Genomic DNA, 22,262 nt, shown 5'->3' with positions numbered 1-22,262 from the left:
TAATGAAATTAAACTGTATTTCCCTTCTATTTAAAATGAATATCTTTCATTATTAATATGATTATTTTCTCCTTTCTTTTGATATTACACTTCTGTCCAGAATTTCTTACTAAAAGCACTTCCTTTTTAATCCATTATTAATCCTGTATTGTATTACACAATGTCTATCTTTGAGCTGTTGTGCCATTTGGAAAATGCTTTGTACCATTCACGCAATATTGTGCCGTGTCCATTTTGTACATTTTCAATAAAGCTAAAAATAAAAAAAAGTTCTCGCCCAAATTTGCTCGTGATTGACATTTCCACAGAGCGAATAAACAGCCTGGATCCACTGCTGTCCAATCGCATGTGTTGAGGGGCGGGACATCGGCGTTTCATAAACACAGAACGCTTCTGTATAAAACAAGAGACCGACCTCGTAAACACAACGGCTTTCAGCGTTTAAGTCTCTAACCAAAACATGATCCAGGCGACAGTCTAAAAGGTAGGAGTTACACTTCATGTGCTTTTCAACATCATTAAGAACAAGGCTGCGCTGTTGCTTTCCATTGTATCTCATACAACAGGACATCACAGGACAGCTTATGCAGCACTTTTATGCACAGGAAAGAACAAACTCTAGGCTACATCATAGGCAAGGACATATTGATTATACTGTCATTATCTTAAATTCCGCTTAATGTTTTAAGATACTGTTGGATCGATGATGTTATGGTTTGATCCTCAATGACAACAACACATCTGAGCTTGCATGACAGACTCTGTCTTCATAAATGTTGAAGGTTGCAACTAATAACAGAATCATTTTTCAGTGTCAGTAACATTTTTATACTGTTGTACAAAAAATGTCAGTGCCTCGTTTCTACACTTTTAACAGGCCCGTTTAACCCTATTATCTGTGTTTATGTTAATCTTTATTGTATTATCTTCTTCCATTTCAGGGTATATTGCAGCCCCTCAAAATGAAGGGTCTTTTCCTCGTGGAGCCAGTGGTTGCACTGTACGCTTTCTCCAGTTTTCTCATCTACCCTCTTGTGCAGCAGTATGTGTATCGGAGGCTCTGGCAGGAGCTGACAAACACCACCTATCCCATCTCTGACAACACCTCCAGATGTGCACAGAACAGCAGCAGCAGCAACCATTCCCACTACCATGAGGTTAGTAACTACTGAGAGCAAGTCAACTCAAGGTACAAGAAATATTTGCAAATACCAAAACAAGTTTTTGCAATTACCAAAACAAGTTGTTTTCCTTTAACTCAAAACACAAGTGCTGACATTTTTTTTAATGGCATTGATATGTATGTCAATATATGCGAACGATTGTTTGCACAGACTTAAAGGTCAGGAGAAAAACCTTTAGGCATGTGATGCCGACTCAAACATTGTTGTAAGATGATGTATGTGTGTCTTACTGACAGGGAAAATGTCAGACTTCCTAAAGTAACCTGGGGCTCATCAAACAATAATGCTGCAAAGGTGCAGGCTCTTCTGCAGATTACTGTATATCTGTGTCCAACCTGTACCCTTATAACACATCATACATTCCCCTAAAAAACACGGCAGATCCCTTATTGCAATAAAGCTCAGGCAATGAAAAAAAACAACAACCTTCAGTTATTGCAACATAACATAAGGTGATATGCAAGGGTGACACGAAAGGTTTCTGTTGCCGTAGTGGCAACACATGTAGTGTTTAAAGAGGAAGAATAAAAAAAAACAGAGAAGTGAGAACAAACACACAGATCTGGAAAAGCCTGTTTTTGTCTGAAAGTAGCCACCCCTGTACCTGTTGCACTGTAGAACGCTTTGTTCCCCTTTTGGCCATGAATGAAAAAAAAAACCTCACATGATGATGACGAATTAAAGTACTTTTATTTTATATTGGTTTCATGACATTGGATTGCCGCTATCTCTATTTAACACGTGCCATTTGTTGCATGGTAATCAACTTGAGAGTAGCTATTTTGCCTTCTGAGTAATGTTGTTACAATTCCAGAATTTAAACTTCGATATAACACTAGAATAGAAAAAATATACTTAATACCTCTTTCAATACCCAACAAAATAGATAAAACCTTTTTTATTGACAACCTGCAGTGCTGATACAGAAAAAGTCACTGAACACATACCGACACAGATGTAATAATGTCAGTAGTAATTGACATTCTTAACATTCTTTCATGTTTTCTGCCTCGTGTAGGCTTACATATTCTTCATATGTCCTTATTATTGCTTTTAGTATTATTTCTTTTTTTTCTCTCTAATGTTGCTTCACTTAAAAACACAGTACAGTGGTTTCCGTGGGTTTACCATGTAGATGAAAAGGATAAATAAACTAAAATAAAACAAGGACTGTGGATGTTTGGCATTATTTATTTTACAGGTGGAGGGCCAGGTAATTTTCCTTCCCTGTTTTGATACTATCGATTGAAATCAAGTGAAATCGATCAAATTCAAGGACATTGTATTGTTTTTAACATGTATCAATGCTTACAACCTTGCATGATTTTTAGATGCTCTGTCTTTCTGTGTTTCCAGGAAGTACAGAGGCAGGCGTCTCTCTTCTCCCTTTACACAGACCTCTTCTCCACAATCCCCTCTTTGGTTGTCACCCTCATGCTTGTGGCCTACAGTGACCGGGGAGGACGAAAGATCACGATCATCATGCCTTTGATTGGCACGTTGACCTACACCTTGTCCTTCCTGACGGTGTCCTACTTTGAGCTCAATGTTTACTTGCTCATCGGCTCCTCGCTTCTCAGTTCTCTGTTTGGCGGCCTGGGTACGTTTCTGGGGGGCTGTTTCGCCTATATAGCGGACTTGTGTGAGGACGGTCGTCAGAAGACACTGCGCATGGCCGGACTGGACATGATGATTGGCCTGTTGTCTGGGGTGGCTGCAATATCGACAGGCTACTTTTTGAGAGCTGCAGGGTTTAACTGGCCTTTCCTAACCTCTGCATTGTGTCAGTGTTTGATCCTACTCTATGCCATTTTCATCCTAGAAGAGACTGTGAAGAAGGCTCCCGCTGGTGCCATTAGTCTAGATGGGTCTCCTCAGCGCTCAGCCATGAAACAGATGATCTATGGGGTCTACCACATGTTTATAGGGGCCAGCCGTAGGAGTAAAACTCTCTTGGTCCTCCTGATACTCGTCTTCACCAGCTTCTCCTTTGCCTATGTGGGTGGGAGCTCCCTGATAACGCTATATGAGCTGAACGAGCCGCTATGCTGGACTGAGATTTTGATTGGCTATGGCTCAGCGCTGTCCACCACTGTGTTCCTGGTCAGTTTTGTGGGAGTATCAGTGTTCACGTTCTGCGGCGTGCCACAGCTTCTCATTGTTCTGATGGGGATCCTTTCTGTCATATCAGGCATGGTCCTGTTGGCGTTTGCAAAGACCACTTTGCTGATGTTTTTAGGTGAGAAAAACTTTCTATCTGTGCTGCTTAAAACTATAATGGAGAATAGTTTTGAATCTCCTGTTTAGTAAAACAAAAAAAGCCTTGTCTGTCAGGTGTTTACAAGTTCAATCATGTATAGAAACTAAAGTAATACCTGGTTTTGCTTTTGCTTTCCCCTGTTTTCACAGTAGTTCAGTGATGTTGAATACTTTGATGCGACAGTTGAGCGTTATTAATTAGTTTCACCCTCTATTGTATGTCAGATATTTGAAATTATGTTTAAACAACCACTTTAGTGGGAAAGTGCTGTACAACAACATAACCGAGCACAAAAAAACTTGCAAGAGAAAAGTACATGCGCCCACAGGTGAACAGACATGCATGCATGTCAATATGCAACTCATTTCAGCAGGGGTATGCAAAGAGTAAAGAAAAAGTAAAGAAATTGTTAATAACCCCTGTTTATGTAGTATTATCACTGCATTGTTTTTTCAAATATTTCATATTTTCTTTACAAACATAGCCATAAATAACTGTGAAATATAAATTTTATTTTATGTGTTTTTGCAATTTGATATGGTTACATTACAGTGCCTGCATGATGTGTAGTATGAAGTCTATTTTGTCTTATTTGTTTACCACAGTGAGGGTGCCAATGCTTCTGGCTATCATGCCTTTCCCTGTACTGCGCTCCATGATTTCAAAGCTCATCTCAAAGTCTGAGCAGGGTGAGTGGTTTTAGGGCTTTTGCAGGAGCCACAGAACCCTGACTGTGTGTTTGTAGAGTCAGAGTCCATGGAAGAGTTGTCTGTTCCAGCAACGTCATGATGCACTTGAAAACACTCAAAGTTTCTGTTCCTGTAAAAGTGCAATTTAGGGACTAAACAGTTTGATTCTAGGCATATCTTTTTTTTAGCTAATTCAAGGTACAAGAAATATTTGCAATTACCAAAACAAGTTTTTTTGCAATTACCAAAACAAGTTGTTTTCCTTCAACTTACGTGCTGACATTTTTTAATGGCATTAATATTTATGTCAATATATGCAAACGATTGTTTGCACAGACTTAAAGGTCAGGAGAAAAACCCTTAGACATGTTATGCAGACTCAAACATTGTTGTGAGAAGATTTCTGTGTGTCTTACTGACAGGGAAAATGTCAGACTCCTATTTAGTAAAACAAAAAAAGCCTTGTCTATCAGGTGTTTACAAGTTCAATCATGTGTAGAAACTAAAGTAATACCTGGTTTTGTTTTTGCTTTTCCCTGTTTTCACAGTAGTTCAGTGATGTTGAATACTTAAAGAGGAGTAGAGATACGTTTTGAGACACCTTTGAAATTAGTTTTGGTGCAGCTACTAACCATATGACTTCTTAAAAAATTGTTTTTCCCTTCTCCTGGGTGTGTTTTTTGCAGGAGCCCTGTTTGCCTGTCTTTCCTTCCTGGAGAGTTTAACTGGCAATGTATCGAGCGCAGTCTTCAGCAGCGTCTACGCTGCAACGGTGGCATGGTACCCTGGCTTTGTCTTCCTGATGGCTGCAGGACTCTGTGTCATCCCTTTATGTTTCCTAGGGTAAGTTCATCATGTTGCCAATGTAGATATTATTGCATACTGTTGCAAGCTTTACAACAAGGAGCAACTCGTTTACATAAATAAAGTATCATTCATTTCCAAAGTTAACAAGGTGTTCAAAGGGTATTCTTTCCAAATGTCTTTGTTCATTTTTCAGTATAAACGGTGAAGTTTATGCAGTGTAGATATGCTTCAGGTGTAGAGCTGTACTCTATGGATTGAGTTGCATTACAAACACATTTTCTTTTCTGCTGAGTTACTGTTTGCCGCTTTTACTTGACTAGAAAAAGAGAAAATGCCTCCCTTGATTTGGGCCCTCAAAAAAACAAGAAGAATCATTTCCTCATTACTGCATTCTTCACTTCCATCTGCCCTCACCAAACTGTTTCCCTCTTCATAAAGTAATGTAAATTTCTATTGTACTTTGACTGATGCTTCATCAACATCAATGCTGTCATATTATTTAGAAATGGAGGCCATAAAAAAAATGCTCTATATGGTACACTGTGTTCTTGCATTGGTTTAGTTACACTGAGTTGTCAGAGTAGTGCTGCTGAGTCAGTGTGGGGGGTGTAGCGTGAAACTCTGTCACATGTACTGCAGCTTCTGGTACATGGGGAGTAGTTATAGAATAACAAAGCAACTGGTTCAGCAATCTCAGTCTTACAGCTGAGAACAACACAGGCTGAACATAAAAAAAAATCCCTTTTTTTCTTTCTCACAGTGCGTCATGTGCAGATTCGGGTTTATGTCTATTTATGTCTTTATGTTTATTATGTAAGATTGCCAACATCAGTGACTTTTACAGGTGAGAAGTGTGTTAGAAACACGCCCAGTTTAGTTTGAATCGTAGAGACCGTAATGTTCCCTCCTTCTTATGATTCTCTTGTGCCTGTTTTTTGTTTGTTTGTCACATTTCAGGTTGGTGGGTGTGATAGGAGTGGATGTTGAAGAAGAGGTCAAAAAGCCAGACCCTGTCTTCACAGTAGAGGAAGATATTGTTGAAGATGAGAACGACAACAGTCCTATTCTTGCCTGAGCCACATGGAATGACAAAACCTCAACAGCACTTTGTTCTATTTTTCCTTTACAGTTGTAATCCGTAAGAATTGAAATGGTTGTTTCTAGCGACTGCTTTGGCGGTAAGATGTAACTGCAGGGGAGCCTCTGGGACCTCATGTTCCAGACACAAACGAGTGAGTCTGACTAGGAATTCAGACTGGAGCGTTCCCTTTCATTGAACTTTTACTTGTCAAAAGTTGGAAATGGCGCATTTCAGAGTACAAGTGAACGCAGCATAACCGACCGAGTGATGAGCTACAGCTGGGCAGACCAACTGCGGACTAACAGCGTATTTGCATGAAGGGGGGGAGAATATCGCCACAGACACATAGATTGTAATACTTGGCAAAAAGGCAAGTAGAAGTGCTTTCATTAGTGGGTCATAGGATCAATCGACATTGTCACTCTCTGATAGATAGGAAATTAACTGACAATTAACTAGATGAAAATCTTACGGATTATATCTTTAAGTGAAATTTGAAGTACCTCAGTTTCATAAGTTAATAATGCAGGTTACAGATTCATCTCTTAGGTTTTGTTGCTGTGTTTTTTGTGCTGTTGAATTTGAACTATTTTAATATTATGTGGATACAAAAGGTAGTTGTAGGCACTGTATGGAGGCCCATTTTCGATGAAAAAAAGATCCTGTAAGTCATTATAATGAGTGAGTACCTCAAATTAACGACTTAATATTAAAATAAAAATGAAAATCGTCTCAAAATATTGACTGAGTATTTTCAAAAAAGAGTTAATATCTCTTTTGAGATACTAAGGCATTATTTTGAGAAAGTTCCTCTTCATAATGATTCACAGAATCGTAGTTTTTCATCTCATTTGACTTTCATACAAACCAAAAAAACCAAAACTTAATCTTTTTTTCACAAGAACATAGTTGAATTAGATACATGCCAAGATGGTAGCATAAATAGGATATGCAGTGTGTGTGTGCATCCAATATAACAGTTCTTCCATGAAGAATATCACATTATGTATACCTCCAAATGGCCTGATTGTGACATTACTAACACATTCAAAATAATGTTTCCACGTTGTTTAACTATGTGATGTTACATGAAACTTTAAAAATATTTGTTTTCAGAGATTCAGATGTCAACTGATTCAGATCTATCCTACATTTTCTCTCTGTCTCTCCTTTTTAGTGCAATGTTAGTAAATGCCTCCACTGTCACCCAAGAATACACCCAATATGCACTATAACACAAATTGTGTTTACTATACATTTTCTTTTATCCCTCAAATATCTACAATTTAGATGAATTAAAGGAAAACCGAATCAATACTTTTAAATAAATAAATGTTCTCTATTTACAAGATAGGTTTTTATTGTCCTCCAACCTTAATGTATGATGATCTAAGGGATGAAAGAAGGGAAAAATGATGCAACAATTTATACCATTTACATATTAAAAAATAAATATGTAAAAATAAGTGAGTTCTCTAAGCCAGGATGATGGTTGGAATTATATAAAGAAAAAAATGATGTGTTGTTTATCAAGTGGGACAGGAATGTGTGATACATACGTACACACCCAACTGGGCCACAACAATTAATTTAAAGCAGGATGACATTTTAGATGGGACGTCCTGGGTGCTGATTTGTGACTCAATTCCAAATGTATGAAGTAAAGAAGTATAGTAAGTATTGCTTTTTTCATATCTATCGTCCTGGTCCTATGTATGTTTAAAACTTTGTGTAAGGACAGTTTAGGAAAATAAAATAATGTTTTTTTTTATTATGGAGAATCCAATGTGTTTTAATACTGCTTGCTAAATATACTTTCTTCCTGTTGCTTTATAAACCACCGCTAATTTATTTTCTGTGTCTTCAACAGTGATAACTTTAATCCGGTGTTTTTTCGGTGTGATATCTCCCCATGAAAACGTTTGGTTGGAATATAGAAAAAATATATAAAAAGAACATCAAGAAATGAAATGAAAGAAATAAAACCTTGAATATTAAGTTTCAACTGGAATGCTATAATTTCTCCTTAGCCACAGATTCACTTGTCAGAAGCAACAAAATATAAAACTTTAAAGCAAATGAATGAAACAAATCCTGCTTTTCTGGAGAAGATACACTCACCGGCCACTTTATTAGGTGCACCTGGTGCTTAATAAAGTGTCAGTGTGGTCTTCTACTGCTGTTTCTATCTGCTAGAAAGTAGGTGGTGTTGTGTGTTCACAGATGCTCTCCTGCATTCCTCTGTTGGAACCAGTGGAAATTTGAGTTACTGCCTTTCTATCAGCTCCAACCAGTCTGGCCATTCTCCTCTGACCTCTGGCATCCACAAGGCGTTTGCGGCGACAGCACTGCCGCTCACGGGATCTCTTCTCTTTTTCTGACCATTCTCTGTAAACCCTAGAGATGGTTGTGCGTGAAAATCCCAGTAGGTCAGCAGTTTCTGAAATATTCAGACCAGCCCGTCTGGCACCAACAACCATGACACGTTCAAAGTCACTTAAATCACCTTTCTTCCCCATTCTGATGCTCGGTTTGAACTGCAGCAGATCCTCTTTACCATGTCTACATGCCTGAATGCATTGAGTTGCTGCCATGTGATTGGCTGATTAGAAATTTGCGTTAACGAGCAGTTGGACAGGTGCACCTAATAAAATGGCCGGTTAGTGTATGTTACAATAAACACCAATTGGTTTTATACAGAGCTTAAGAACAGTTTAAGTGATGCTATCTTTTGTATATTGACCACTAGGTGTCACTCTTGCCCAGGCTTACAGACATACTGTTATGCTTCATCTAATGTATAATATCATCAGCCAACGCCATTGACATAAAGCCTTACATGGTATACAAACTGTTGTAGACAAGGGTTCAAAGGAAATATGTAAAGCTCTGTATTTCTATTCTTATAATACATGACATTATTAAATGCTCACAAATGTAGCTAAACATTTCTGTAGCCTATACACTACTTTTCATGCTAAAGATTACCATGCTCCCCGTTTTTTCAGAAGCCACACAGGGACTATTGACAACACTTGGTTTAACCATGACAAACTTGATTATGTTGTCCCTGCTGCCATGGTTTAACTTAATGGTCTGATAACTAGTAAGGAGCTGTCCCCAAGGGCAATTATCATACTGGAAATTACATTGGTGACCATTTCCTGTTGATTAAAGTGAATCTAGAAAAAAGAAAAGTCAGCCCTTTTTTTCCACCAATACATGCTCCCAACACTTAGTTTCTAACTCGATACTGTTCCTCATTGGCCCCACACCTCAAAGTTATTGCATTTTTATTTTCCTGTATAGAATTTTCCAAAGTTCCCACCTCCTGTCATTGTCCTCTACGGAGAAGGGTCGTTATTGTGCATACATGCTTGTGTGTAAAATCTATTTTCTTAGTCTCGCCCCGTCTCTGGGGAGAGATGTATGATTCAAGGAAAAGCATGTTAGCATGCAGACGGTGTGTGTCTTATGGATGATGAATGGGCATCAGAAATCCTGGCAGGAATCCCATCAGATTGCATGCCTAGTTCCAGACCAGAAGTGTGTAAATAATGTCTGCAACCACAAAAGATGAATGAGATGGCGGCGATGTAATACAATACCCTCACGTGAACATACATTCAATAAGATCGTATTGGATGTACACATGATGCACCACAGTTATTAAGTGTCTGCTCATCTTTAAATTGGGACTGTTTGTTGTTGGGATGTAAACTGTGTTGAGAGATGTGATATGCACAGGAGGATGGGACTGACTAACATTAAAATGGAAAGGACACTTAAAAGCTTTTTTTTAAACATGAGAACCAAGCTGGTTCAGTGTGAAAACATGTATCAGATCTCCTTGAACTAAAATATTGTTGCGTTTGAGCATTATTGAAGTAGAAGCATGCCAGTGAAAGTGTGTTTCCTTTTTTAAAAAAACGTATAATTGGCACTTCAGTTTGAATTGGCTTCATTCACGGAAACCCAAATGACGTCTGATCATAATGTGCAGATATTTGATTTTCATCCTCAAATCTTGAGAACCGTGACTGCAGCTTGATTGTAAGGTAATGTTGACACTGAGTTTGAATTAAGCTTCTCGGCGCTGGAGGTCACATGAAGGATCATCTGAGGCAGGGCTTGCTTGGCACCACACATGAGGTTTCTGGTTAAATTAGTGATGGAGGTGTGGTGAAGAGTGACGATAGTTTGCAGGCGAGGAGAGGTTTTCCCAGGGGTAAGGAGCCCGGGGGTTGGGACAGTCATGGTGGTGGCTTGTGTGTGTGTGTGTGTGTGTGTGTGTGTGTGTGTGTGTGTGTGTGTGTGTGTGTGTGTGTGTGTGTGTGTGTGTGTGTGTGTGTGTGTGTGTGTGTGTGTGTGTGTGTGTGTGTGTGTGTGTGTGTGTGTGTGTGTGTGTGTGTGTCTGGCATGCATGGGGTCATCGAGGATTAAAGGAAAGCACTGAGGCAGGGGGATCGAGGGTCTTTGGTTTCTGGTTTCCAAACTAGCTGATTCAGCAGTATGATCATCTGCGCCACACCACATCACATCACCAATAGCTCAATCTCTGATGTTGATCCAGTAAGTTGCTAACAGACCCTCTCTTTATCGCAACCTTCTGCTTCCAGGGAGGAGATAATTCACTATAATATAAAAACCCATTTGAGGTGGTTTGCGTGACTGAAGCTAAGGGGGCCATGGAGGGACTTCCCAGGCTGGAGTGATTTGATCACACCAGGATCCATTGCATATATATATTTTCATTCTCAGTTTTCATGCAGTAAACAGGCTCTATATAGCACAGGGAATTAACTACACACAAGACTGACAGTTAATATGAATGTGGGTTAAACTGTTGACCACAAAATCTTCTGGCCTGTTTTCTATACGTTGGTTGCTTTTCCACACAGAAACTGCCTATTAAATACAGATGAATTGTTTTAGAGTAAAGGTTTCCCTTGAAGGCATCTTGACAGTTGAGGTGGTGCAGAGTATGAACACACTTAGAGTATTTTTCCCAGGCATGTTATGACCTCTGTGTTTGCATATATTCTTCTCCGTGCACTCAATTAGCCTATGGTTTGGAGTTTACCATATCTGTACGGGTACACTGTAAAAAACAACAACTTGTTTTTATGGTAAAAAACTGTCAGCTGTGGTTATTAATTCTAGAAATACAGTAGAACTTTTTCTTACATTACAGTAAAAGGATATAAGTACTGCTGATTTTACGGTAAAGGTTGGGGATTTTTTCCATTTTCCACCATAAGATATTAAAAAAATTATTTGAAAGTGGCAATATTATGCCCTATATTTAATGTGAAAATACTTTATACTGAGCAGAGAATGAAGTCTCTCTCCCTTTGTGCGTGTTGTAATCTCAGTTTCTCTGTTGTTTGTTGTGATAGATAGTATCGCCGTGTATGCATTTTAGTGCATGCGACTGTGAAAATGTTTTGTTATTTCACGTAGTGGGATGAGAGTCGTGAGGAGGCAATCCCAATCCACTCAGTATTTCAAGTACTGTAGATCAACTCCTTGCGAAATAGGGCATGGCCTTTGCTAATGTCTGCTCTCTGAGTGCCCTTCTAGTTCTTAGTGTATTTGTGTGTGTATGCATCATAGATAAACAAACCTATAGACACTTATGATATTTTCAAGCTGTGTTTAGAGTTTCAGTAGAGGTAAATTGTGTGTTTGTGGATGTACAGTTACGGGACTGGCAGTGGAAATATAGTCAGGACAGTTGGCCCACTATTGTTATCTAAACTATCAGCTGTAGGTCATTCATCTTTCTCTTCAACTTTCATCTCTTCCACCCCTTTTTTCCTTTGACAAATGTCATGTTGGCTGCTGTGTTGGTTTTCTCCTGCTGGCAGGCGTGCCATGAACTGCAACGGACGGTGTGTGTTGCTTAAGTGATGGTCTGATCATCGCATGCTCCCCACATGTGATTGTGTTGCAGGTCGTGTGTGTGATTAGCTGGATGTTTGTCAGAGGTCCAGGAGCTCTGTCCCTGACCGTAATTACTGCCATTCCCTGTCGTGTTTTTTTTCCGATGAAGGGTTATAATCACATGTCTTCTTCATCCTCACATCACTTTTTAGATTTTCAACTTTCCCCTCAATCCTATTGCATTGCTTTCCTTTGATATTTTTTTCTATTTTTATGTATCTGTTCATATCAGTGGGATCAACACACATGCATACCTATTTCTGTCCCATCTGGATCCCATGGTTTCATGTGGTTACCCACTCCCTCCACAGATGTCTTTTCCCCGTCTTAACCACCAATAATGTCGATCCCCAGTCGGCCCTACCTCCCTCCTCCACATCCTCCGTCTTTTCTCTCCACTACTTCACTTAAGAGGATTGCCTGTTTTTTTTAATGATGTGTTTCAAATATAGATCTGTAACTGTCGTTATTGGCATACGCCCCGACCACAGATCCCTCTTCTCTCTTTTGCCATCTCCAAACATCAACCGTGCTTCAGAATCCAGAAAGGGGTTTTACAGTCAAATCATCACCTCCCCCCACCCTGTATAAATGTGTCTCCTGTCCCTTCCCACAGACACACACACACACACACACACACACACACACACACACACACACAGCCTCAACCAAATGCCAGTATCTTCATCCAGCTGCTGTATTGCCCTCAAAAATGCTATCATATCACTTTTACGTAAAAATATCTGGATTCAATGAGATCTCGATGTAATACAGTTCTTTTCATATACATATTTAATTACTTTTACTATGACTTGAATTAACAAATGTTTAGTTCTTTGAATGGTAGATCTTAAATATTATTATTCGTAACAACTGTCACACTGAAAGCTAAACATAAATAGATATGGTAACGGATCTGAAGATTTTTTTATTTGATGAGTGTGTTTAATACTAGATTAGATAGGATACAATCAAACCCAACACACAACCACTATTTATTGATAAGATCAGATAATGGTGCTAATTGCAGTTTTTTTGGGGGGGATTATACAGTATATTAAATCTTAATTTATTATCATGGCCAAAATGATTACATTGTTATCACCTCCATCATTCTATATTACTGAATTAACACAAATCACCTATTTTAATGTTTGCTTCATGTCATTGCATTTCATGACCATAGGCAGTGATTACTATAGCAAGTTATGTTGATTTTACTTACTTACCCCACCTCGCAGACTGAGCTAAAGGTTTTTTGTACGATGGTGCTGCCTCGCAGAGACCACAATGATCATAATTTAGCTTGTGAAAGCTATGAATGTCATTTGTACGGAGAAGTGCTATTGTCTATTGCCACGTCGGCTGGTGGTGAGCCAGAGTCTTAAAGAATGGCAACCCCCCACATCTCTTGAACAGTAGCAAAGGAAAGGTCAGTGTGACAATCAATACGCTGCTTCTCTTCGTTTGGCTGGCTCTGCTTCAGCGCGTCGGACTAATCAGCCTGCTGTCCGGATTGGAGGAGACGTCAGGACCTGATTATCAGAGGGGAATGAAAAGAAGAAGGCTTGACTAGCGGTGACATATGGGCAACCATCAGTGTCTGTATTTTTAAGGGACTGGAGTGAGCATATATGATCCTTAAACTGGCTAGTATGTCATCATTATCATTGTCATGATTTCTTTGCAATCATATCCTTCACAATTGTCTAGATTCTTCTTTCTTTTGGTCTCTTTTCTCTGGTCTCAATTTTCCTTGAGAAGGTTTTATTGTCTCTTTGGGTATATTAACAACAACATGTGTCTTAAATGGGTTCACACTTATTGCGTTTGGTTGGGGCATGTTCTTAAACACACACACACACACACACACGGACACAAGCACACAAACTGACTGAGAGAAGTATCTCTGGTCAAATCAGAAGCTCTCCGGTTTCACTCTGACATTACAGGAACCACAGAGCTAGTAAACCTTCTGTTTAGCCACACTGGCAAAACAGCACGCTGTGGAGTGATGTGCGAGCACACAGTCACATCTGTATTTATCAGATTTTCTCTGACCCAACCCATGCCTCTGTTCTTTGCAATGAGCTCATGTTTTACAGCCTGCAGTTAGCTACATCTGGTTTTCACTGGTCTATTAACAGGCATTTTCATTTCAGTTTGCATTAGCACAGTTTCCGAAAGTATCAGGTTTCTTATTGTGGCTTAAGAGTGGAAATTGTCGGCATAAAAAGTTTTAAAAAATCAGTGTAAGCAGCACAAGATATGTCAAATTACTCAGTGTCTGAACACATAATGAATTAAGAAAACAAAAAAATAGCTTGTCATATACTAAAGGATTGTTTTTCTATGTTTTTGTAATTGTCAACAAATCCCACGAGAAGACCAAAACCAAAGTGTTAGTCTCTTTCTCAATACCTTTGGACTATCTGTAGTTCTTAGCCTCAAGTCTAATGGTTCTTACTGCATGGAGATGTACACCTTTTAAAAAGTTGCCGCCGATATTTTGTGTAATCTTTAGGCTCAATCATTTCCAGATGATGGACTTGTTTTAAGCAATTGTTACACAAACAGGAGTAAATAGTGCATTTTTTCTTTATTTGAAGTAGTGGATTAATATAATTTGGTTTTCATGTATTTCCTGCAGCAGGCTGGAGTGTGTGTGTGTGAAGGATTAAAAATAATATAAAAATGGTTGTGTTTATGAGAGAACTTTCACCGTGCGTAACTTGTGGCTCATTGATGACTTTTTAATATTTTACAATTGAGCTTCAAGGCACTGGACTTGACAGGTTACAGCAGTTTATTACACAGAAGTCAGATTTAAGTCATTTCTGGTCTGTGTCTGGGTGTATGATATAATCTCTGCAATGTAAACCAAAGCGCATTAACAATAGATAAAAAATCAACAGAAATTGTGTGCAATAATAAGGTTAATCAAAGTATTATATTAGGATATTTACTTACAGAACATACACGGTTCAAGTCAAATAAACAAATAAAGGGAAGAAGGCAGCATATACAACCTCTAATTAGCTGAATGATCACACCTTAGGATAGTTGGAGTGTTGGGTTTATCCCAAGCCACCACCACGACAATTTCCTGGTTGATCCGATAAGGAAGGGCCAAAAATTGCAGTTCTCCAAGTGGCCACCAGGGGCAGGTTTCTTAATAGAGCAGTTTCTCATTGACCCCCATGTTAAACAGGCTGTTTTAACGGCATAATTAAACCGATTTAAGGCCTGGTAGAAAAAAACATTCCAGTCCGTATGTTTAGGTCATATCTCCATGACAACACTGAGGGGAGTGAATTTTTTTGTACCAGGCTAATTTTTATATCATTGGAGGTTAAAGTTTATGAATAATTAGGGCGCGACCTCTTGAGTGACGGCTAGTCACTGGCCCTCACTTCTCCTCAGAGGTATACGTCAGCCAAATGGACGTATCTCCCTCCCCCCAACGTCACATCAATGCCCTTTTTTGGTAAGAGGAAATGAGGCAGACTTAAAGTCTGACAAGATTCTTTTTGCAACTCTGTTTCAACAGATAATACTTGCTGTAAGGGGATACTGTAGAAATGACATCTAGAGCAAAGAAAGAAATCAGGTGGATTTGTCCCAAAACACAGGCCATTCACCAGGGGGGACCAGTGTTCATATCAAAGAAGTAGTGAGCCAAACCACAATCTTGTTTCTAATCTTTCCCAATTCATTTTGTTGCTTAAACTCAACCATCATACAAATCTTTGTGTGTAAGATATCATACAAACCCACAGCAATATACATTGCTCAGTTTTATGTCAAAAGTCCCACAAACAACAATCTTCAACTGGGACCCTTGCTGTCACCGACCCTTTAAATATTATTGTTTTGCTTTCATTTGTCTGAATTAGCAAATCCCTCGATGTTCAACAATGGAGTCAAATGATACATCTGGACCCTGTTTTAATGAAGGCGGTTATTTGAGATGGATTGTATTTTGTCTATCAAGCCAGTGCCATGAACCCAAACACGAGAGAGGAAGTCTCTGTCACATTTGGTAAAGTAGTAAAAGATAGCAGATGGGTGTGGGATGGGGTGAGGGGGGATACAGGGATATTATGGTGAATTTATTGTCTATGTAGTCCCAAGGGCTTCCTCCTTCTCTCCTCTATTCCTCTCCAACAACAAGGGATTTCTTGGAGGGAACACTTGCAGCAAGAGAGAGACTACAGCAACATCCTTGAGCCTGTCTTTGTTCTGACTGTTATTGCCAGTAGGGAAGGGGACAGAAACCTCTTGTTGTGTGTGAAGCCTCTTAGTAGAGGCATTTGCAGAAGCAGATACTCTCCTTAGCAGCAGGGAAAGTCTATGGACACAATGATATCCTGAGGGCTGTTCTGCCTTCATTTTCCTTTCAGCGGTCTCTTCTTCCAGCTCTTTAGACTTATTTGTGTCTCCTTGAACACTGCCAACATCTGTCCTGTGTCTGTCAGTGATGGACGTCAGCCATGTGAGTGATATCAGCAATATCACAAACACATATGAAAATGACAGACTGCAAAATTAACAGCGGCCAACCAGACTTGTGCACATGATAGCTTTATTGGCTGTCACCTCCTTTGTTCAAGCTCTTATTTTTGAGATATTTGCAATCTTTAGTATTGCAATCTGTAGTATCTGTACATTTGTATGTAGAGTGAAATTTGTAATTATTATTCATCATTTTGTTGTTTTACTTGTCCAAACAAAGCTGTAACCTTAACTCTAACCTTAAATAAAGTTGTTCAAGTTACCCTAATCAAAAATCTGCCTCAAAGTTATTTTATTTGCTGAAATGTAATCACAAGCTAACCCTTCGCAACGCTTCACACACTACTGTAACTATCCTCATTCTTCAATCCCATATGAGGTGTTCTAATTTCACAATGAGAGGTCATGTTAGAAGTTTGGTATTCATAAATGATGTTAATAATCTGATGCACAGAGTATGATGTGAGGCATGCATTCAAAGACAGAATTATTTAAAATAACTTACATTAAACAATGACTAAAACCCCTCTAACTAAAGTATACAAACTAACTAACTAACATGGTCCATTTGGAAGTAAATATCATCACTGAGAAGGCCACACCCATTGTACCTTGTAAAAACAAGTGTGATCATCATTAAAGTCAATGAAAACCATCCTTGGACTGTGAGTGTTTGGAGGTATGAAAGTGTTGGGTGAAGGTCTGTCCTTCTTTGTTTAATGTTGTATTTAAAGACAATATCTAAATCTTTTTTCCCCTTTCCCTACAAGAGAGGAAAAATGGAGTTGAGTGTGCTTTTAACTTCCCTGCACCTGGAAATGTACAAACTCGGCCAAGATGTTTCCTGGATTTCAGCTGTTACATGCTTACTGCCACACTGGGGGGTGAAACCAGATGCCTAAATAAGGACTATTTAGTCCTTTTCTTCCACTCTGATAAAATGGAAATTGACCTCTTTGAATAAAGCCAAGAGACCTTAATCATAAACTAAACTTTAAAATCCTAATAAATGCATGACATCAAACCTTTTTTGGACTTAATGTCTTTGTTTGAAAGAGACTTTTGGTGTTTCCTCCAATTGCAGTGAAATATGTTGTCTGTAAAGATGCTGGCTACTTGTCAGTTTCAGGTTTTACATGTGTTACCATTTTAAAAAGTGAACTTGTGTGACCCAAATTACCTGGCAGTGGACTCTGGAATCTTACCAGTACCAGATGCAGTTTTCTTTTTATATTGCTTGTTTGGTACTGACTGTGATGTTTAGCAGTGACGCAGAGAGGAGTGGTTAACCCTCATTTGACCTTATTGATTATCCCTTTATCAGTTTGACCTAGCCTACTAACTGTTTATAGCGTTGCTTTGTAGTAAGACAAGAAACAGAGATGGGTAGTAAAATGCTCAAAATTCAGCGAAACCTCATATTTAAGAGGGGGCAGACTCCGCAGAAAAAAAGACTCTATCACATTTCATGTGAAACACTGACCATCGCTTTTAATCATTAGACTAGATCTCTTTATCGTGCCAAACTCTTTATAAGGGAAGTTAATCCGGGATAGAAAAGAAAAGCATTTTATGCTATTGGTTTTTCCATTCCCTCGGCTTCACAATGGTTACAGTTTCCTAAAATCAACATTTCCAATCTTGAAAAAAAGCTCATGAAATCTTTGGAGCCAGTACCTTCTGGTCTCCAAGCTAGATTCAGAGTGGCACCACAACGCTATTGTTCCCTGAGATTTATGAACAATATGTCATCAGCCCTTCTGAAATATTTCCTTCCACTTAGTGACTGTGCCTAGCTGACCTCTTACTGGGCTCAAGAAATGCCAAAGAACAAACAAACTAATCAATGCTAGCGGAGTTATGCAGTGTCAATCTGTGTTTTAAACAAATAAACCCATTTAAACTGTAATTCTTTGTTTCAGATTTTTGAAAATATACTTAGGACTTTTTGCTTTCTTGCTTATGAAGTTAGATGAGAAGATACTACGTTCATATATATCCTTTGAATATAAGCTAGGATCTGATTAGCTTATCTTCTTAGCATAAATCAAACGGGTCCAAAGGTTAAAAAAAAGAATAACATATCTTGTCTTTTCTTTCAGGATAGCTGTTACCTATATACACACAGCTAAGCTAACCGTCTCCATGCTCTAACTTCATATTAAATGGACAAGTAGGACCGTGTTATTGATTGTAATCCTTTTAAATGAATTACCCCAAATCTTGAAGCTTTAATAGCTGAATAGTTATACACTTAACAGAGCTGTTTTGACTTGAGTTCTTTATCCGTCATAATTCACACAGGCAAAGCCATGCTGCAACGTGCCACCCTTCTCACCTCATCTTACGAAATTTCGCTCTTCTGAGGGATTTTTTTTTTAAAGATTCTTTCTGGCAATTTTTCAAACCTTTTATTATATAGGACAGATAGGAAATGGGGTGAGAGAGAGAGGGCGGGACATGCAGCAAAGGGCCGCAGATCAGAGTCGTACCCGCTGCTGCTTCCTCAAGGACTCTCAGCCTCTCCACACGGGGCGACCACTCCAACTACCCAGCCACCGGCCGCCCCATTCTGATGGATTTGACCTGCTCTTTTTACGAAAGGGTCTCCATGCTTTCTAGCAAGATGAGCTTCCTGAATTTGCAACCAAAATGCTGTTTAAACTTGGCCTGATTGCCAACACAGCCTCCATAATTCCATAATTCTGTGATATGGATGTCTGTGCATAGTGTGTATATAGAAGTTTTGTGAGTGGACGTGAAATACTCGAGGTAGTAAGTTTAGTGGGCAAAAAGAGTTTTAAACAGTAGTTGAGCTTTGATGAGGTCTGCTGCTGCCCTCCATATTTTAAGAAAAAAAAAGCCTGTGCCAAGCACCCAACCAGCACATGCACTGCACCAGCTCCAAGCACACGTCCTAAACACAGATTTAGTAAATTACAGCCTGTGCTTAGAACTCTTTAAAAAACTAACACGTTCTCTGATGCAGTTAAATGGAAAGCAGACCACATGCCAACACACACACACACACACACACACACACACACACACACACACACACACACACACACACACACACACACACACACACACACACACACACACACACACACACACACACAAAAACACACACACACACACACACAGACACAGACACAGACACAGACACACATACACACATACACACATACACACATACACACAAACACACACACACACACACACACAGACACAGACACAGACACAGACACACATACACACATACACACATACACACATACACACATACACACACACACACACATACACACACACACACAGTATATGTATACAGTCGACTGAGGTCTACTGAGGTCAGCAGTGTTGGTATAGGATATCCTGTTGATGTCAATCCAAGGATGAGGATGGTGTTGGAGGAGGGAAGACACAGCTGGAGCAGTTAAGTGTGCCACTTTGATCCTGATGTGTTTGCTGGAAACCCCTGGCAACAGCAAAGTTACAGCTCATTAATGCCCCCCCAGTGTCATGCTTTAAAGGTGCAATGTTTAAGATATGGCCAGATTTTTACTTTTAAACATTCAAAAAAGCATTATCAACAGTACGTGAAGAAGCTACGCCCTGTGATAGTCTGGCTTCCTGTCCAGCCAGTACCCCGCCTCACGCCCATGTCAGCTGGGATAGGCTCCAGCCCCCCGACTGGGATAAGCGGTTGCAGATGATGGATGGATGGATGGATGGATTTGATGAAGTGGCGGTTTTGACATTATGTCAAAGACATCTATTGTGTTGTAGAATCCACATATCTGGACAATGACAAGAAAAGTCAAGATAATGTATGTCTGTATTCAGTTCAGATTTAGAAACTCTGTGAAAAACAGAAGCATAATCACAGCCTTAAAAAAATGCTCCTTGATACTACAGGCTTAGAAGTACAGCTTTTATTTAGAGGAGAAGTCCTTGATCCACTAACAAAGGAGCCTTGACTGTCTGGCTTCACAAGCCCCCCGCTTGCTCTAATAATAATCTTCGCTTACTCTAATATGTTGGAACCTTGAAGACAAAACCAAAACCTTCTGCTTGCTCTGATCATATGTATTCAATTGTGTTGTAAATATCTGCGAAGACAGGAATTGTTGATAATGCAAACAGTCCTGCGATCATATAATGATTGCATCTGGACCATGACTTTGAATTCAGAGGATGAGTCTTTCCAGGCTCCAGTCCTGCACAAAATAAAGACATTATACAAGTAGGCGAAAAGAGAAAAGAGAGAGTGAGTCTTTCAACATGCAACGCTAACAGCTTTACGGAACAATATACCGAGATGTGATTATGCTAGCCAAATTTGGAGCAATGCTTCCAAGTGTTCCAACTTTCCTGAGTTCATTTTTGGAGACATGCACTTGCACCATGTCACAGCAATAGGCTGAGGCTTAGCAAGCTTAACTTTATCAATGACTGAGGATGACAGGACTCTGGAGGATTTGTCGATATGTGTTCTGACAGTTTCAAGGCTTGGCTGCACAATTGTGATGCTGCTGCTTTTAAACCTCATGTTTCAGTATGTCAGACGTAATCTCTTGGAAAGGATGCCTTACAGGTGACACAAGCAGAACTTCTAAACACCAATATGTCATTGTCAGCATAATTCTTTGTCTTTATTTTTGTTTAATTACCTCGAACAAAATGGGGGTCATAGTAAGGTGATTTGCTGCTTCTATCGTGCAGCAGTGGCCGTTTACTCAGTGTTTTGTTTTTTTAATTATGACCCCATTTTCCATTCACTGCCTCCTTTTGCAAAGAGCAGCTTTATTTGTCCTGGGTGAGAGTTTTCATCGTTGCTTTAGCAAAGATAAACATGCGGAATAAACATAAAGATTCTGAGGGTCTTTCAAGATCCTTCCATCTGCCATTGTACAAAAACATATTTCAGCTCACTTTGCGGCGAGAGTGTGGAGCCCCTTTTCTTGATTTGAATCTTGAACTAATCCAGAAGGGTTTAGTGAATTCAGAGCCGAAGGCACAAAATTTGAATTGACTTCTGGGGACTGGTATTGGCTGCTCACCAGTAGGACTGTCTACAGTACTTGTAAAAACCTTTAAAAATTAACCTCATAATGAGTTCTTGATGTTAAAATCACATTGCTACATTTGGCATCAATTGAGTGACAAGCTCTTGAACATTTTTCTCAAAATTACTCACGGCTGCCTGCTAAACATTGCGTTCTTTTTACTTTGGGATACAAGAAGTTTAGAAGTGGAGAAAAAATACTTTCAAGAAGCTCTATCCAAAAAAGTTTGGAGAGGGCAAGTGGGGACACAAGACTAGAACATAGAAAAGAGTGGGAGGGTCAGGGTGCAGGGAACAGACTACTGGAGAAGACAAGACTCTGAAGATGATACTGTCACTAAAATAAAAACCACCTGTGTATTAAAACCACTGAAGAAATCTGAATCTACCCTGTAGCCTGGGACTGATCACGGTGTCCTCAGGGAGGTCATATTTGCTTTGCAGAACCAGCTCCAAATGAGACTTTCTCACACTAACGAAATGAGAAGCTGTATCCAAATACACTGCCATTTATTAACATTCACACGCACACACATAGAATGCAGCCACACAGAAAACACAAAGTACAATGTGTTGTTTTGGTACATTTGTTATAGTATCCCCTAAGGTTTTTCTGGACTGTTCACCCGCCTCCTATCAAGTACAATCTGAAATATTCTTGCTTGTTCCTGCCCTCATATCTCCTGTTGCACCATGGTTAAAATGGCCC

The 22,262-nt window shown here is 39.4% G+C and overlaps 1 protein-coding gene across 1 annotated transcript; it reads left to right on the top strand.

Annotated features, from left to right (window-relative positions):
• Positions 1-377: 377 nt before the first annotated feature.
• LOC310956360 (lysosomal proton-coupled steroid conjugate and bile acid symporter SLC46A3) lies at positions 378-7,536 on the top strand. Its single transcript, XM_083926557.1, has 6 exons — positions 378-484; positions 942-1,157; positions 2,541-3,423; positions 4,050-4,133; positions 4,820-4,976; positions 5,898-7,536. Exons 2-6 carry the CDS (start codon positions 963-965, stop codon positions 6,013-6,015), a joined length of 1,437 nt encoding a protein of 478 aa, XP_083782683.1. The 5' UTR covers positions 378-484; positions 942-962; the 3' UTR covers positions 6,016-7,536.
• The last annotated feature ends 14,726 nt before the right edge of the window (positions 7,537-22,262 follow it).

The sequence above is a fragment of the Echiichthys vipera genome (genome assembly GCF_963691815.1).
Source record: "Echiichthys vipera genome assembly, chromosome: 14".
NCBI classification, from domain to species: domain Eukaryota; kingdom Metazoa; phylum Chordata; class Actinopteri; order Perciformes; family Trachinidae; genus Echiichthys; species Echiichthys vipera.
The sequence above is the reverse complement of the archived record's forward strand: the minus strand, read 5'-3'. Positions and strand labels throughout refer to the sequence as shown.

Excerpts from the sequence above, each read along its gene's own strand:
- LOC310956360 (XM_083926557.1), top strand. The coding sequence starts at position 963 with ATGAAGGGTCTTTTCCTCGTGGAGCCAGTGGTTGCACTGTACGCTTTC. Across the intron at positions 1,158-2,540 it reads ACCATTCCCACTACCATGAG|GAAGTACAGAGGCAGGCGTC; the intron begins GTTAGTAACTAC and ends CTGTGTTTCCAG. Across the intron at positions 4,977-5,897 it reads ATCCCTTTATGTTTCCTAGG|GTTGGTGGGTGTGATAGGAG; the intron begins GTAAGTTCATCA and ends GTCACATTTCAG.